At 38.2% G+C, this 19,880-nt stretch overlaps 1 protein-coding gene across 2 annotated transcripts in view; it reads left to right on the forward strand.

Annotated features, from left to right (window-relative positions):
- Positions 1-19,880, forward strand: part of LOC126335141 (solute carrier family 23 member 2) — a 259,625-nt gene that overhangs the window by 151,450 nt on the left and 88,295 nt on the right. For both annotated transcript variants that reach the window (XM_049998101.1, XM_049998102.1), the window contains exon 4: positions 19,500-19,705. In XM_049998101.1, the coding sequence (XP_049854058.1) occupies positions 19,500-19,705 (206 nt within the window). The remainder of the gene's footprint in view (positions 1-19,499; positions 19,706-19,880) is intronic.

The following is a 19,880-nucleotide window of genomic DNA, read 5'->3' on the forward strand; positions in this document are numbered from 1 at the left end:
TTACAACTTCTAGAGCACGTTGGGTGGCACGGGATACATGCGGACGTGCATTGTCCTGTTGGAACAGCAAGTTCCCTTGCCGGTCTAGGAATGGTAGAACGATGGGTTTGGATGTACCGTGCACTATTCAGTGTCCCCTCGATGATCACCAGAGGTGTATGGCCAGTGTAGGAGATCGCTCCCACACCATGATGCCGGGTGTTGGCCCTGTGTGCCTCGGTCGTATGCAGTCCTGATTGTGGCGCTCACCTGCACGGCGCCAAACATGCATACGACCATCATTGGCACCAAGGCAGAAGCGACTCTCATCGCTGAAGACGACACGTCTCCATTCGTCCCTCCATTCACGCCTGTCGCGACACCACTGGAGGCGGGCTGCACGATTTTGGGGCGTGAGCGGAAGATGGCCTAACGGTGTGCGGGACCGTAGCCCAGCTTCATGGAGACGGTTGCGAATGGTCCTCGCCAATACCCCAGGAGCAACAGTGTCCCTAATTTGCTGGGAAGTGACGGTGCGGTCCCCTACGGCACCGCGTAGGATCCTACGGTCTTGGCGTGCATCCGTGCGTTGCTGCGGTCCGGTCCCAGGTCGACGGGCATGTGCACCTTCCGCCGACCACTGGCGACAACATCGATGTACTGTGGAGACCTCACGCCCCACGTGTTGAGCAATTCGGCGGTATGTCCACCCGGCCTCCCGCATGCCCACTATACGCCCTCGCTCAAAGTCCGTCAACTGCACATACGGTTCACGTCCACGCTGTCGCAGCATGCTACCATTGTTAAAGACTGCGATGGAGCTCCGTATGCCACGGGAAACTGGCTGACACTGACGGCGGCGGTGCACAAATGATGCGCAGCTAGTGCCATTTGACGGCCAACACCGCAGTTCCTGGTGTGTCCGCTGTGCCGTGCGTGTGATCATTGCTTGTACAGCCCTCTCGCAGTGGTGGCTCTGACACACTGGTGTCAATGTGTTTTTTTTTTCCATTTCCAGGAGGGTATATATATATATATATATATATATATATATATATATATATAACTTACCAAGCGGGAAAGCGCCGGCAGACAGGCACAATGAACAAAACACACAAACACACACACAGAATTACTAGCTTTCACAACTGATGGTTGCTTCTTCAGGAAGGAGAGGGAAAGCCGAAAGGAAGTGGGTTTTAAGGGAGAGGGTAAGGAGTCAAGGAGTCATTCCAATCCCGGGAGCGGAAAGACTTCCCTTAGGGGGAAAAAAGGACAGGTGTACACTTGCACACACACACACACACACACACACATATCCATCCACACATACACAGACACAAGCCGACATATTTAAAGGCAAAGAGTAAGGGCAGAGATGTCAGTCAAGGCGGAAGTACAGAGGCAAAGAGGTTGTTGAAAGACAGGTGAGGTATGAGCGGCGGCAACTTGAAATTAGCGGAGGTTGAGGCTTGGCGGATATCGAGAAGAGAGGAGAGGATATACTGAAGGGCCAGTTCTCATCTCCGGAGTTCAGATAGGTTGGTGTTGGTGGGAAGTATTCAGATAACTCAGATGGTGTAACACTGGCAGAAGTAAAGCTGTGAGTACCGGGCGTGAGTCGTGCTTCGGTAGCTCAGATGGTAGAGCACTTGCCCGCGAAAGGCAAAGGTCCCAAGTTTGAGTCTCGGTCGGGCACACAGTTTTAATCTGCCAGGAAGTTTCATATCAGCATACACTCCACTGCAGAGTCAAAATCTCATTCTGGAAACATCCCGCAGGCTGTGGCTAAGCCATGTCTCTGCAATATCCTTTCTTTCAGGAGTGCTAGTTCTGCAAGTTTCGCAGGAGAGCTTCTGTAAAGTTTGGAAGGTAGAAGACGAGATACTGGCAGAAGTAAAGCTGTGAGTACCAGGCGTGAGTCATGCTTCGGTAGCTCAGATGGTAGAGCACTTGCCCGCGAAAGGCAAAGGTCCCGAGTTCGAGTCTCGGTCGGGCACACAGTTTTAATCTGCCAGGAAGTTTCATATCAGCATACACTCCACTGCAGAGTGAAGATCTCATTCTAGATATTGTCATTAATTGTTTTAACACATGGCCTATTTGTGTTACACTTATTCCACTGTTAAGTTGATGCAGTGTTGTTAATTTAACCAATACACAATGCCCATCTATAAATCGGCCATGGACTGACTGTCTTGGGCCCAAAAATCAGTTATTTATATATCCTCACAATAATAGGCACTGAAACTATACATTGTTAGATGTTAAATTACAGAAATCACACTTAAAACAAAACTCATTCAGTTAACAAAACTCATTCAGTTAACATAAAAAATTTCCTTCTTTTTGATATTTTCTTCTATCACAAAGATTAGGCTGAATTATTTGTTTAAATAATGAAATTAACAGATTTAGTTATACAAACAATACTTTTGACAAACCTGGTAATTATTTTGGAATTAATTAAGGGCTAACTTTGCTAATATGTTTTCAAACAGAGCCAAATAAATACCTTAAGAATCCTCATAGCTCTTCTTCCAAATGTTTATAACAAGTACAGAATCTATATTTGTTTATAAGTCAACATTAGAATCAGAGTCACAAAACAATTACTGATTTCACCCTATAACAAAAGGTATTCATTATAATGGTCAAAATAAATAACAAAATTAATTACATACATAGAACTAAGCACAAAATTAGACCTGATGCTGTATTCCTTAAGACTGAGGGCCAATCTTTCTCTTTTATAGAAATGCAGTTTATACTCATGCATGTTAATGGTAATTAGGCAAAAATGGAAAATAAATGAATTTAAGGAGGCAGATGGCAAAACAAGACAGGAAGTAGAGATATCCCAGTGTGATGTCGCAACTCAAGATGCAGCCACAGAAAACAAGCAAAAAAAAGTGCCAAAAATAGTAAAAAACTATGATGTGTGAGGATATAGGATCCCCTCAATGTCTTAATTTGAACTCTGCTGTCTCTTTATTTACAGGGTGTTTTACAATTCATGTTACAAACTCCTAGAGGTTGTAGAGGGAACTTAGCAGATGAAGTTTCACATAAGAACCCATGTCCAGAAACTTTTAATTTTCATGTTCCAAGGAAAATAAGAGCTACTCAGTCACACACTAGATGTTGCTTACACAGTTCACCTGTTATGGTGTGCTACCCACATTCATGAATGGTATGATGATGTGATGTACTCTGTTTCCATCTGCCTTGTTTTCATGCTTCCTGGTGATGCATAAGTTGACATTTTGGTGAGCAGTATTGCAGTAAAAATATGCCCAAGTAAATGTTCGCAGAGTAAACCAATGTGTTGTTAATTTACAGTGAAGCTCATTGTAATTGAAAAGAAGCTCATCATCTGTATCACAAGTACTTTCCAAATCATATGTGTCTTTCTCGTCCCATGTTTGTCAGAGTAGAACAACAGCTGCAGGAAAGTCAGAAATTCACAAGCGATGGAGCAAACTGTAGTGGCTGAATAAGACAATGCACTGTCATATTGGAACAGGAACTGCTTCATCAAGTTGAGGAGAGCCCATTTATGAGTACTCAAGCTACTGCACATGACTTGCATGTGTCTCACTGATCTGTTTGGTGTGTTCCATATGGACAGCAACTCCACCCATATCACCCTCAGAAAGTACACACCATGTTATCAGTGTATTTTGTCCCATGTGTCAATTTCTGTACTTGGCTTTTAAACCATTGTGTGGCTTTTTCTCTGTTTCTAAGGTGTATTTTGTTCACTGATGAAGCACATTTCAACAGGGAAGGTGTTTTGAATGCTCGTAATAGCCATATTTGGCACTCAGACAACCCCAAAGCCATGTGAGCACAAAGATTTCAGCACACCTTTGGCATCATTGTCTGGACAGGTATCTGAAATGGTCATGTGATTGGGCTGTACAGCCTTCCTTCCCACCTAACAAGTGCCAGGTACTTGATATTTCTGCAACAAATGTTAGTGGATTTTTTGGAAGGTGTGCCCTTTGACATTTGGCATTAATTGTGGTTCCAGCATAATGGCGCAGCAATACATTTTGCAGTTTGCATTCAGAATCATCTGACCATAGTCTATGGGGACAGGTGGATCGGGTTGATTCAGGTGGATGATATGCTAAGCCACCAAGACCCCAAATTTAATCTCTTTAGACTTCTTTTTGTGGGGCAACATGGAGAGTCTTGTTAATGAGACCCCTGTCCATTTGGAGGATGATCTGGTTACACTGATCATGGCTGTCACAGATATGATTAGCCATACACCATGCATACTGGACAGAGTTTATGCAATTTTATTGCACAGATACATTGCATACCCCAACTTTACGATTGTCATATTGAACAGCTGTTGTAAAATCACAATAAATAGAAGTGAAATCTGTACATCTTCTTTTCCTTGTAACATGAAAATGAACCATTTCCATTCATGGATTCCTGTGTAAAACTTGATATGTTCCCTGTACAACCTCTAGAAGTGTTTAACACGAGCTCTGAAATACAATATATAATTGCCCATGAGATGTGTGGCTAATAGTACAGCCTTGTTTAAAAATAACTGTGGTATTCATTAGGTAAAGAAACAAGAATGAAATCCTCTTCTTCACTAATCAGCAGTTATTCAGCTGGTTTTGATGATGTTTCTAACAGATTATTAAAAACTTTTTTTTTTGAATGGCCTTTGCCAGAGCTCAGCATGTTTTACTGACAAATAAAATGTAGCAATGCTTGTCTATGGAACTGGCAATAAGAATACCACTTGTAATTACAGACTCATTTCTCTCTTTGGAGTCATTTCATAAATCTTTGAGAAAGTGGCCTACATTAATTTACTGACTGATTGATATGAGTAGAAATTGTTAACTGCTTCTCAGTTCAACTCTTGTGTAGGATTCTCCTCAGAGAAAGCCATATAACACCTCACAAATGGACTCATGATAGAACTAAATAAGAAAAATTAAACTGTGAACTATTCAAAGCCTTTGATCACTAAACTCTACTCAGCAGATTAAACTTTTATTGCATTATTGACATCTCTACGGCATGAATGGAGTCTTACATTCATAACAGAAATCAGAATGTCACACTGCCAGACTGTATCACAGTAATAAAACCATTCTGAGACTGGGGGAACATAACATTTTGAGTCCCACAATGATCAGTGATGGGTTCACTTACTTGTACAAGTGCTCTTCTAATGTTTCTAAAGAGTGATAAAAAACTTTGGTGTTGCTGACGACATAAGTATACTGTAATACTCTTCTCAAGCTAGATCTGTCAATCTGTTATAGGCTAGTTGAGAGTAATCAACACATACATCAAGTGGAGTGAGTGCTATACCTAGCCGGCCAGGGTGGCCAAGCGGTTCTAGGCGCTACAGTCTGGAACCGCGCGACCGCTACAGTGCAGGTTCTAATCCTGCCTTGGGCATGGATGTGTGTGACGTCCTTAAGTTAGTTAGGTTTAAGTAGTTCTATGTTCTAGGGGACTGATGATCTCAGATGTTAAGTACCATAGTGCTCAGAGCCATTTGAACCATTTTTTTCTATCCCTACTGCAAAGGTTATGAGGAGTGTTATTAATGGTGAATGCTCAGTAACAGCAGCATCCGACTTTATACTTGCCCACTTGAAATACGAGTCAGTATTGGTGCACTTGTTGCATATTAAAAACCAATATTGCACATTGAGATTATTATTGGGAAGCAATTCTTACAAATTCTCAATAGTAGTGCCTACCTTTTCTCCTGGTGTGAATAATAATTGTTTACCATTTGCATCAGCATCTATATGGGGTAGATGATTTATACAAAAGATCAAAACACAACTTTTGTGTATTTATTTGTTGTTTTGTATTCTTCCAAAACAACATCAATAATGATTGTAGATGACAGGCCTTCCTGTATATTAAAAACATTGCCCATATTGAAAACGGAATACTGACTTTGCAAAACATATGCTGAGTTGAAATTAAAGACTCAAACAATGTGTACATGAGATAGACAAATAATGAAGTTTACATGTCTAAAAGAAAGTGTCACTCACCACTACCTGCATTTGGCACACTTTTTGTCCATAGATTGTATTTCACATGTGAAAGTTCTAGAAATTTATAGTTTTCTAATTGAAAAGTAAACTTTTAGAAAATTATCTATTTTTGGAGTCTACTGTTTTATTGTTATGAAATGATATTATGTATTCTGTAACTTAAATTGTAATTTATTATGGAAAATTCCAGAAAACAAAACTTTTGTTTCTTTATTTCAGAAATGATTTTAATGATTTTTCTTTAAATTAAACATGTTGGATTCAGAAGATATGTAATTAAGCATTGAACAATAAGCTCATTTCAGAAACATCTAAATAAAGTCTTCATGATTTTGGAGATGTTTCTCATTAAGTGTCCATCAGAAAAGAAAAACAGATGATTGTTTGCATCAATGACACATACTTTTACCTTTTTCAGTTTCAAACTGAATTATTAATAATAATAATGAAATGATGAACTTTTGTGGAATAAGACATTCTTACACAACGTGTGAACTAACTTTCTCCTGAATTACTAAACTAAAAATGTAAAATCAAAAAATGGAAAATCCAGGATGGAATGTAACAATATTATGAAAAGGATAGTTGCTACCCACCATATACCGGAGATATTAAGTTTCAGATAAGATATGATTAGTGCTTGGTATCATACATTTCATATTGAGAATTTAGCCACTCCTTTGATGCTTTAAAACCTGATGACTAGTTGGACAGTTGAAATATTGTGTCAGCTTGACTTGAAGATCCAGCTGCAAACCCAAGAAGAGTGTCACAAGATATTTTGCTGGGAAAGCTTATTAACTCACATAAAGATACTAGGCAAAGGTATAAACAAGGACTTAGAAGAAACAGCTGATATAATAACTGAACTGGTCTACAAGAGGTTCACAGCAAGATGATTATCTTAATACTCAGAAGACTCAGATTATGCTATTTCAAAGATACATTAATGATGTGCTAGCACAGAAGTAGACATTATTGAACATACACCAGATGTAGCAACATGTGCAAAATTCCTTGTCATCCATCTGGATAACATGTTACATCAGGGTGATCCCATAGATATACTAACCAGAAAGCTCAGTTCTGCATGTTTTACTCTTAGGAATACCACCCATTATATGAAGGTAAAAATATGAGTGTTGGCTTGTTTTGCATATCTTTCACCTAGGTTCTTTCTGCCTTGTGGGATGATCTTCTGGAACAATGCAGCTAAGTCTTTCAAAAACTTTTGAGTATTTATGCCACAAAATATTATTAGAAAATGTTAAATCTTCTGGTATAAGGGGGAAAGCGACATATAACATAAAATCATTCATGGAAAATAGAGAGCAGTGTGTAAAAATCAAACAAAATGTGAACAACACAGAAACCAATGTGAATATGAAATTCTCCAAATTCTCCACATTGTTTAAATTGAACTTTGAAACAGCATTTCCAAAAGTATGCATGACTGTATCAACATCTCACAAAAACAGATGGATAACAGCAGGTATTAAGAAGTCCTCCCAAACACTTAAACACCTCAGTTCCATGAAAAAGATTCACAATGATCCAGAACTCTTAAATTTCTATCATAGATACAAAAAGATTTATAGGAAGGTGCTGATTGCTGCAAAAAAGTCATTTAATGACAAAATAATATATAATGCAGAGAATAAAAGCAAAGCAGTCTGGGATGTTATAAAAAAGGAAACAGGGAGAGGCAAACAAACGCAGAATAACATACTGCTAAGGGAGGGGGATAAGGTAATAAATGATCCACAACACTTAGCAAACTATGTAAACGAGCATTTTTCAAGTATTGCAGAGAAATTACAGCAAAAATTCCACAAAACAAATATAACACCTGCAAAAATTGTTGCACTAGATACAATGATGTTACTTCCAACCACAGAGAATGAAGTCAATAAAACTGTTCAAAAGCTAAAAAATAAAAAGTCAGAAGGCTTAGATGATGTACCAATGTGTGTACTGAAACAATGCATAGGGATTATACAAGGCCCATTAACAAATATAATAAATGAATCCTTCACATCAGGGACATTTCCAGAGCAGCTAAAACAGGCAAGAGTTGTACCTTTGCTTAAGAAAGGTAATGCAGAAGACATAGAAAATTACCGGCCCATTTCCCTGCTGTCAGCATTCTCAAAAATAATAGAAGCAATTATGAAAGACAGATTAATGAATTATCTGAATAAATACAATCTTTTAAGCAAATCACAGTTTGGTTTTCGAAGTGGCAAAAATACGGAGTCAGCCATAGTAGAATTCACAAAAGTTGTACTTAATGCTCTTGATAAAGATGAGTGTGTCACAGGCATATTTTTGGATCTTTCTAAGGCTTTTGATACAGTCGACCACAAGATTCTACTAAATAAATTAGAAGCATTAGGAATAAGAGGGGTAGCTAATGACTGGTTTCGATCATACCTAACAGATAGGGTACAAAGAGTAGAGATAACACATACTTCAAATAGATCTAAACATTTAGTAAAATACTTATCAGAACCAAAACATATTAATATAGGGGTTCCACAAGGTAGCATATTAGGACCAATACTATTCCTGATATACATCAATGACTTTCCCAGTAGTGTTACTCATGGTGAGAAAATTCTCTTCGCTGATGACAGCAATATTATAGTCACTGAGAGAACAAGAGAACTCCTTACCGAGAAAGCAAATGAAACTCTCAAGGAAGTTTACGATTGGTCAATAAGCAACAAATTGACATTAAACATAAAGAAAACTAATGCCATGAACTTCAGTTTGAAGAGGAAAAATGACAATGTTAAATTAAATGTAGATGGCACCTCTATAGACTGTGTAACAAATGCAAAATTTCTAGGAATGAATATTGACTCTCAGTTGAAGTGGTGCGAACACACAAAGGTACTTGCAAACAGAATGTCATCAGCATGTTATGCCCTTAGAATTCTATCATCTGTGTGTAACATGCAGTGTCTTTTAGTTACATATTATTCATATGTACACTCAATTCTTAGCTATGGCATTCTTTTTTGGGGAACAAATCCACAAAATATGAACACAATTTTCAAACTCCAGAAAAGAGCCATAAGAATAATAACCAGAAATAGTAGTCGAGCTCATTGTAAAGATCTGTTCAAAACACTGGGAATTTTAACTGCTCCATGTGAACACATTTACCAGTCAGTTGTACACATCAAAAGTAACATTGGCAATTACTGCACAAACAGCTCTGTCCATGACCATGCAACAAGAGATAGACTCAACTTACATTTACCAAGAAAAAATAAACATAAAACTCAAAACAGCATTTTCTACCAAGGAATAAAACTGTACAATAAATTACCAAAAGAGATTAAAGAAATTTCAAAAATACACTTATTTAAGAAGGCAGCTAAAAAGTACCTGTTATGCAATACATTTTATACATTGAAGGATTACTTAGATAAAGCAGAGTAGGGGTTTGATAAAAAATGTTATACAAACAAATAATAATAATAATGATGATTATAAAACATCCAATATTCCACATAACACCTTCACTTTATTATTTTTCTTCTTTTTTCCTTTCTAGAGACACTCTCCCCTCAAGCTATGCATAGCACAATACTAACACCTCTTCCTCTTTCTGAGCTCAACATCTCACTCATTATGAAGGGATGCTGACTCAGTTTTTCAGGATAGCAAATGGGAACTTGCAGTACAGAAAATGGCCCAAGGATCACCTGTGTGTGTGTGTGTGTGTGTGTGTGTGTGTGTATGTAGTGAGTGAAGTGTTATGAAACAATGTGTGTATAGTGTGTGCAGTGACTGATAGTGAAATATGAGTGAATAGTGTGGCATTACATTATTTAATGAGTTATTTGTAAATAAATTATTGTATACCAGGAGTAAAATCTAATGATTGTCTCTAACTAGAAGTCTGTAAATATATGTGTATACGAATTAGCTTATTGTAAATTGATCTAAGCTTGTAAATACTTTGACATGTCCTATATCCTTGTAAAAAGAGATCTACGGATGAATAAAACTACTACTACTACTACTACTACTACTACAAAAGGCTTTGGCTTTGTTAAATATGTTGCACACATGGAAGAAGCCTGGAGATACTAGAATCTATCAGATAGATTATATAATGGTAAGACAGAGATTTACGAACCAGGTTTTTAATTGTAAAACATTTTCAGGTGCAGCTGTAGACTCTATTGAGGATTTGCAGAAAGTAAATGCGTGGTGTAATGACTGGCAGTTATCTCTCAGTATTAGTAAGTGTAACCTACTTCATATAACAAGGTGAAAATCCCCATTAATGTACTAGTACAAAATAAATGCCCAGTCTTTGGAAGCGCTAACGTCTGTCAAGTATCTGGGTGTGACTATTCGAAATGATCTCAAATAGAATGATCTGATTACACAAGTAACGGGTAAGGTGAACTCTAGACTGTGATTTATTGGTAGAATCCTTAAGCGATGCAGTTCTTCAACAAAGGAAATAGCTTACAATACGTTAGTTCATCCAGTCTGGAAGTATTGTTCGTCTGTATGGGACCCTTACCAGTTGGGTCTGATTCAAGACATTGAGAAGGTCCAAAGAAGAGCAGGCAGATTCGTGACTGGTACATTTAGCCATGTTGTTGTTGTTGTTGTTGTTGTTGTTGTTGTGGTCTTCACTCCTGAGACTGGTTTGATGCAGCTGTCCATGCTACTCTATCCTGTGCAAGCTTCTTCATCTCCAAGTACTTACTGCAACCTACATCCTTCTGAATATGCTTAGTGTATTCATCTCTTGGTCTCCCTCTATGATTTTTACCCTCCACACTGCCCTCCAATGCTAAATTTGTGATCCCTTGATGGCTCAAAACATGTCCTACCAACCAGTCCCTTCTTTTTGTCAAGTTGTGCCACAAACACCTCTTTTCCCCAATTCTATTCAATACCTCCTCATTAGTTATGTGATCTATCCATCCAATCTTCAGCATTCTTCTGTAGCACCACATTTCGAAAGCTTCTATTCTCTTACTGTCCAAACTATTTATCGTCCTTGTTTCACTTCCATCCATGGCTACACTCCATACAAATACTTTCAGAAATGACTTCCTGACACTTAAATCTATACTCAATGTTAACAAATTCTTCTTCTTCAGAAACAATTTCCTTGCCATTGCCAGTCTACATTTTATATCCTCTCTACTTTGACCATCATCAGTTATTTTACTCCCTAAATAGCAAAACTCCTTTACTACTTTAAGTGTCTCATTTTCTCATCTAATTCCCTCAGCATCACCCAATTTAATTCGACTACATTCCATTATCCTCATTTTGCTTTTGTTGATGTTCATCTTATATCCTCCTTTCAAGACACTGTCCATTCCGTTCAACTGCTCTTCCAAGTCCTTTGCTGTCTCTGACAGAATTACAATGTCATCGGTGAACCTCAAAGTTTTGATTTCTTCTCCATGGATTTTAATTCCTACTTCAATTTTTTCTTTTGTTTCCCTACTGCTTGCTCAATATACAGATTGTTTAGCATTGGGGAGAGGCTACAATCCTGTCTCACTCCCTTCCCAACCACTGCTTCCCTTTCATACACCTCAACTCTTATAACTGCCATCTGGTTTCTGTACAAATTGTAAATAGCCTTTCGCTCCCCATATTTTAACCCTGCTACCTTCAGAATTTGAAAGAGAGTATTCCAGTCAACATTGTCAAAAGCTTTCTCTAAGTCTACAAATGCTAGAAATGTAGGTTTGCCTTTCCTTAATCTATTTTCTAAGATAAGTTGCAGGGTCAGTACTGCCTCACATATTCCAATATTTCTATGGAATCCAAACTGATCTTCCCCAAGGTCAGCTTCTACCACTTTTTCCATTCATCTGTAAAGAATTCCCGTTTGTATTTTGCAGCTGTGACTTATTAAACTAATAGTTCTGTAATTTTCACATCTGTCAACACCTGCTATCTTTGCGATTGGAATTATTATATTCTTCTTGAAGTCTGAGGGAATTTCGCCTGTCTCATACATCTTGCTCACCATATGGTAGACTTTTGTCAGGATTGGCTCTCCCAAGGCTGTCAGTAGTTTCAATGGAATGTTGTCTACTCCCGGGGCCTTGTTTCGACTCAGGTCATTCAGTGCTCTGTCAAACTCTTCACACAGTATCGTATGTCCTATTTCATCTTCATCTACATCCTCTTCCATTTCTATAATATTATCCTCAAGTACATCACCCATGTATAGACCCTCTATACACTTCTTCCACCTTTCTGCTTTCCCTCCTTTGCTTAGAACTGGGTTTTCATCTGAGCTCTTGATATTTATACAAGTGGTTCTTTTTTCTCCAAAGGTCTTTTTAATTTTCCTGTAGGCAGTATCTATCTTACCCCTAGTGAGATAAGCCTCTACATCCTTACATTTGTCCTCTAGCCATCCCTGCTTATCCATTTTGCACTTCCTGTTGATCTCATTTTTGAGATGTTTGTATTCCTTTTTGCCTGTGTCATTTACTGCATTTTTATATTTTCTCCTTTCATCAACTAATTTCAATATTGCTTCTGATACCCAAGGATTTCTACTAGCCCTTGTCTTTTTTCCTACTTGATCGTCTGCTGCCTTCACTATTTCATCCCTCAAAGCGACCCATTCTTCTTCTACTGTGTCTCTTTCCCCCATTCCTGTCAATTGTTCCCTCTTTCTCTCCCTGAAACTCTGTACAACCTGTGGTTTAGTCAGTTTATCCAGGTCCCATCTCCTTAAATTCCCACCTTTTAGCAGTTTCTTCAGTTTTAATCTACAGTTCATAACCGATAGATTGTGGTCAGAGTCCACATCTGCCCCTCGAAATGTCTTACAATTTAAGACCTGGTTTTTAAGTCTCTGTCTTACCATTATATAATGTATCTGATACCTTTTAGTATCTCCAGGATTCTTCCATGTATACAACCCTCTTTTATGATTCTTGAACCAAGTGTCAGCTATGATTAAGCTATGCTCTGTGCAAAATTCTAACAGACGGCTTCCTCTTTCATTTCTTAGCCCCAGTCCATAATCACCTACTACGTTTCCTTCTCTCCCTTTTCCTACTGACAAATTTGAGTCACCCATGTCTATTAAATTTTCGTCTCCCTTCACTACCTGAATAATTTCTTTTATCTCATCATACATTTCATCAATTTCTTCATCATCTGCAGAGCTAGTTGGCATATAAACTTGTACTACTGTAGTAGGTGTGGGCTTTGTGTCTATCTTGGCCACAATAATGCATTCACTATGCTGTTTGTAGTAGCTTACCCACCCTCCTATTTTATTATTCATTATTAAACCTTCTCCTGCATTACCCCTATTTGATTTTGTATTTATAACCCTGTATTCACCTGACCAAAAGTCTTGTTCCTCCTGCCACTGAACTTCACTAATTCCCACTATATCTAACTTTAACCTATCCTTTCCCTTTTTAAATTTTCTAACCTACTTGCCTGATTAAGGGATCTGACATTCCATGCTCTGATCCGTAGAACGCCAGTTTTCTTTCTTCTGATAACAACGTCCTCTTGAGTAGTCCCCGCCCGGAGATCCGAATGGGCGACTATTTTACCTCTGGAATATTTTACCCAAGAGGACCCCATCATCATTTAATCATACAGTAAAGCTGCATGCCCTCAGGAAAAATTATGGCTGTAGTTTCCCCTTGCTTTCAGCTGTTCGCAGTACCAGCACAGCAAGGCTGTTTTGGTTAATGTTACAAGGCCAGATTAGTCAATCATCCAGACTGTTGCACCTGCAACTACTGAAAAGGCTGCTGCCCCTCTTCAGCCATTGTGAGAGCATTACAAATCTCATAGAAAGTTTCAAGTGGGACACTCTTACAGATAGACAGAATGCTAAACAGAAGGGGCAGCTCACTAAATTCCAAAATCTGATCTTTGCTGAGGATGTAGAGCGTATATTATTACCACCAACTTGCAAATCGCACAATGATCACCATTCAAAGATAAGGGAAATAAGAGCTCGTACTGAGGTGTTCAGAGAGTCGTTTTTCATTCGAGCGATGTGAGAGCGGAACAGAGGGGGGAAAATGGCTTTGGCACAAATTGTGCTCTCCTCCACTCACTGCTTGGTGGATAGTGGAGTATAGAGGTAGATGTAGATTCCATTTCGTATCCCTACAAAGATAACACCAGGTTTTTTTTTGCTATTAATATTGTCTGCAAGGCCATTAACATACAAAGTGAACAGCAAGGCTCTCAATACACTTCCCCGGAGCACATCTGAAGTTCTTCTAGATCTAATGACTCTCCATCCAAGATAACATGCTGTGTCCTTCTCACCAAAAAGTCCTCAGTCCAGTAACAAATTTCACCTGATGTGCCATATATTCATACATTTTGCAATAAGTGTGGGTGTGGTACTGAGTGAAATGCGTTTTTGGAAACCAAGAAATACAGCATCTTTCTGATTGCCTTGATCCAAAGATATCAGTATGCCATGTGTGAAAAGTGCAAGTTGTTCAGTTATAACAATTTGAGCTGTTTCTCAACATCACTGATAGTAATATTTACTTCATTCATCTTTCCAGTGGTACAAGGATTAAATTGGAGTAATTCTCCTAGGTTTTCCTATGTAAAGAAACATTTGAAAAGAATGTTCAGCATTTCACCTTTTGCTTTGCAACCATCAAATTCAGTTCCTGTCTTATTCACTAGGGACTGGACGCTAACTTTGGTTCCACTAACAGCCTTATACATATGACCAGAAATTCTTTTGGTTCTGTGAAAGATCGCTTGACAATATGCTGCTACAGTAGTCATTGAAGGCATCATGCATTCCTCTCTTGACAACCAAATATGTTTCATTCAACATCTCTCTGTCTATAGCCTATGTTTTATTTTACACTATTGTGCATGAATCTCTGTTTCTTTACAGTGACTGTATACCATGGAGGTTCCCTTCCATTATGAACTGTTCTACTGGGTACATATTTGTCCAGTCCATGGTCAACTGTTCTTTTAAATATGATCCAGAGTTCCTGTATGTGCTCCTTCACTGTGCTGACAGTTTCAAGTTCCACATTGATATAAGACGCTATTTTTTATGTAGTTTACTGTATGAGGTCTGTTGAAAAAATTCCAGAACTTACACCACAAAATTTTTCTGTGCTTCTCCTTTACTTATTGTGGATGTTCTCCTTTGAAATAGTCTCCTCCACAATTGATACACTACTCCCAATGCTGTTTCCACTTTCGTAAGCAGTCTTGGTATGCCTCTTTCTGGATAGCACAAAGTGTCATCCGAGAATTTTCTTTCCATCTCGTCCATCATTGCAAATATTCACCTTTTCAACAGTGATCTCAGCTTTCAGACAGGTCTGAAGAATACAGAGGATGAGACAGCACAGTGTTTTAGTTTATTGTGCAGTAGTCACACACCAAAAGGGATGAATGTGTGGGCAGTTTATCATGAATTCTCTCACCACATTTCAGGCATTTCCTTCTCATATTTTCCTGCAGGCATTGCAACACATCCCAGTAGTAGCATCAATTGACAGTCTGTCCCTGTGGCATAAATTCATGATGAACTAATCTTTCAAAGTCAAAGAAAACTTGACCTGACCTGACGAGATTTTTTTTCCTTGGAGAATTCTCCCTGACCCATTGTGAAGACTGAACCTTGATCTCACCATCATAACCATAGATCCACATCTCTTCATCAGTTATGATACTCTTAATGAATATCTTGTTCTCATTTACGTGATCCAAAAGCTCTCCACAGGTTGCGAGGCAAAGGGTTTTTGGTCTTGACTCGTGAGCCATGCGACGAATGTAGGGGCAACATGATGCATTCCAAGATGCTGTGTCAGGACATCATAACATGATCCAACTGAAATGTTACATTCCTCTGCAATCTCTTGGACAGTCAATTTTGATTGGCACACACAATTTCATTGATGTCCTGACATGAGCGTTGTCAGTAGATATCAAAGGACATCCTGAACAAGGATCAACTTTAACTTTCATCTGACCATTTTTAAACCATGTGAACCATTTGCAACACCAAGTACAGCTTAAGCATTCATCATGGTAGACACCCTGCATCATTTGGTGTGTGTCTGTAAGGCTTTTGAGTTTCACGCAAAATTTAATGCAGCACATTGCTCCTCTATTTCTGTTTTCTCAAAGTTTGCAAACTGTCGACACAATGTTCTACTCATATACACAATGTTATACTCAAAACAGCACTGAACAATAACTACAGACATGCATCAATGAAACTTCCAGCAGATACACATTAAACACAGGTGGGTGCAGGGATGCCAACTGCACTTCATTCCAACACCCCATTTGTGCAAAATTATCACAACCACATCATGGTTACTGACACCAGTTTTGATGTGGACATCCTCAAAGAGATCAGATCTATATGTTGCCATTAAATCTGACATAGTTCCATTGTGACTGGGGTTCCTAACTATCTGTTGCAGGTAGTTTTCAGAGAAGGCATTTACTAAAGTTTCACAGGACATCTTGCCACACCCACCACTAACAAAACTGTAATTTACCAATTAATTGGTGGATGATTAAAGTCTCTACTAACAATTACAGTATGATTGGGGAAATTGATATGAGGTTTTCTCTAAAGTTTTTGGTTATATTGGGAGATGAGTCTGGTGGGCGACAGAAGGATCCAATTATCATTTTATGCCCATCCCTGATACTGAGTCTTTCCCAAACAGTCTCACACGCAGCTTCAATTTTTAACTCAGTGGATTTGAGTTTCTTGTCTACTGTGACAAATACACCACTAACATTTCCCATTTGCCTATTCTTTCCATATACACTTAAATTTTCCCCAAAAATCTTACAACTATCAATTTCAAGTTTTAACCAGCTTTCTGTACCTAGTATTATGTGAGCTTCACTGTTTTTCATGAATGCTTCAAACTCTAGCACTTTGTTATAGTTGCTTTGGCAGTTTACCATCAGGATTTTAATACTCTCACCTGTGCAAGGCATTTCTTTCAATCTTACCCTGATATTTCAGAGTTTCCTAAGGCTGTCATTGTCTGGACTGGTTGGATAGTCAATTAATTCAAAAACCCTAGTGTTCACCCCACAAATAGTCAGTTACCTGAATAGCAGCCTCTGAGTGTAGTGCACATCTGACCAATTTAGGGAGACAGTGCAGTTCTCAACTCCATGGTGCAAGACCAGGAAGTGGCAGCTTAGGTTGTCATAGAAGTCTCTGGTTCAGTCCCTGCACTTGACTTGGAACCAAAGGGAACAATGCGGCAAGTAGTAAATTTCATTGAAACTTCATGTGCAAGGCTGGTCTTCTCAACCTATTCTGGCAGTCTCTGGAATGACCCAAGAATGGTCTCAGAGCCCAGCCAGCTGGCATCATTTGTTCCAGCATGCACCACAGTCAGCAGTTGCACCCTGTTCTGTCAGTGGTTGCTAGAGTAGCCTCTTCAAACATGTTGAATGAGGCCCCCAGACATATACACTGAGTGCACCTGGTGTCCTGTCCCTTGATGCCATTTCCCTAAGGGGTACCATCATTCACCATATGTTTAAACTGCCGATGATACCCTTTTGCATTTTCCTCCTCCTGACTCCAGGGAAAACAAATTTCCCCAGTATGGGTTGTGAGTCCCACTGGATAAGTTTCGGTTTCACTGAAAGACAGCATCTCAAATTTGTTGGTTAGGGGGGTCAGTACAACACCCTGAGTCCTGGCTCATCCTCGTCCACCCTCCTAGGTCTACCACTGACATGCCAGTTTCAGTCAATTGGATAAGTAATGACAGATCCTGTGCTTTCTGCAAAGAGGACATGATTTACAGGAGAAGATAGTACTTGAGGTACCTTATATATAGGTATCAGGGATACATGACTCCCTGGAGCTCTTCCAACACATCAATTTGCAGCAGCTGCCAATTATTTGACAGTATCAGAGCGATTTCCAGCTGCTTATGGACATCAACCAACTCATCCTGTATTGGAGAACAGCATTCACAATGGGGCTGGATTATGGCTGGTGCAGTGCATTACAAGGCAGTGAACAAATAACTTTAAATTAAGCTCACTGATTATCTTTTAATCTGTTGAGCTAAATGTTTGCTAATTCCCTATAAGAATTGAAGCAAATACACAACACAAGATTTCTGTCAGGGCAACACAAAAACCTGTGGTAAATCTTACTAGTTTCCTAAAACATTTTGATGTTAATTATAGTTGTCAGCAACTCAAAAACAGAGTTAGTTTATGATTAATGCAGATAATATATAGGGCTACTCCTCTTTAGGGGAAAACTAAATGTAATGTAATATCTTAGTTAGAAAATCTAATACAGAACAAAATCTCAAATGCAGATTGGCTACAAATGAAAGCATCTCTAAATCTGGAAAATAGAAAAAAATATTTCAGAGGAAACAATATTTTTATAAATGTAAATAAAAGCACATATATGCAAATACATGTAGACAAAACACCTGATTTGAGCAATATTACTGTCAAGCTTGGAGACTTGGAGACAGAAACATATAAATTCCTGGGTGTGGCAGTGGATAGATATTTGACATGGGAGAAGCATATAAATAATATTTGTCATATAAAGTGAGTTCAAGTCTATTTCTAATGAGAAAAATGTTACAGACAATAAACACACAAATGTTGCTAAAATGTACTAATGAGCTAGCTCATTCACAAATTTAGTATGGTATGCTGCTCTTGTGAAATTCTGCAAATATGCACATAAAAAGAGTACTAAACCTACAAAAGAAGGCTGTAAGATGCATAACAAAATTACCTCCAAGAGATTCCTGCAGAAGTAAATTCAGTGAACTAAACATATTAACAGTAGTGTCACTACACATATAGGAAACAATTATTTATGTAAAAAGTAACTATGCTGCATTCTTAAACAAAGATATCCATAACTATAACACAAGAAATAAAACTGATAATGATATTGAAGTAAATCACCTCAACTTAACGGACAAAGAGCCTATAAAAACAGGATGCCCTCTATACAGCAGTTTTCCAAATTAAAATGTCACTTCATTAAAATTTGTCCATACAGTGTAAAAGCATACCTTGAAGCAAAAAATTAATGTAATGGTTCTTATGTAAATGTGGAAATATGTAAAAAACTTTCAGATGGGATAAAGTGACTTTTGTAATTATGTATGTATATCAACATTTTTTTGGATGCTTGTATTTTAGATCCTCTTTTAGAAGAAATCAGACATTTTACTGGTGTATGCATGTAGTTATGAATTTTTGAAATTTGCAATTCTTCAAACTTGCTGTAAATCATCTGTAAACCAGTTCAACACCAATTTGCAGAATTATCCACAGACATACACAAATAAATGAAAATAGGCACATGAATTCCATAAATTTTTGCAGTCAAATGTTAGATTATTTCCTTTATTATTATTATTTATTATTACTATTATTAAATTTCAGGCTGCCAATAGTGCAGGGTGGAACTATATCATTCTTGGTTCCTACACTTGCTATTTTGAGCCTTCCAGCATGGAAGTGTCCGTCAGAAGAATTCATTAATTCTTTAAGTCCTGATGAACGGCAAGAACTTTGGCAAGTTCGAATGAGAGAGCTGTCTGGTGCAATAGCAGTATCTGCCTTGGTACAAGTTTTTATTGGTTATTTTGGTAAGTTATGTTTTTTATAAATCAAAAAATATATTTTGTTATATTTTTGTCTGTGGGTGTTGTTTATTCAGAGGTTTAAATTTGAAATAATAACTAGTTTCATTCCCAGACCTAACTTATTACCAACAGTAACACTTCAATACAGTAGCTGTTCCCAGTCTAACATTCAATGGAT

The sequence above is a fragment of the Schistocerca gregaria genome, chromosome 2 (genome assembly GCF_023897955.1).
Source record: "Schistocerca gregaria isolate iqSchGreg1 chromosome 2, iqSchGreg1.2, whole genome shotgun sequence".
Taxonomy (NCBI): domain Eukaryota; kingdom Metazoa; phylum Arthropoda; class Insecta; order Orthoptera; family Acrididae; genus Schistocerca; species Schistocerca gregaria.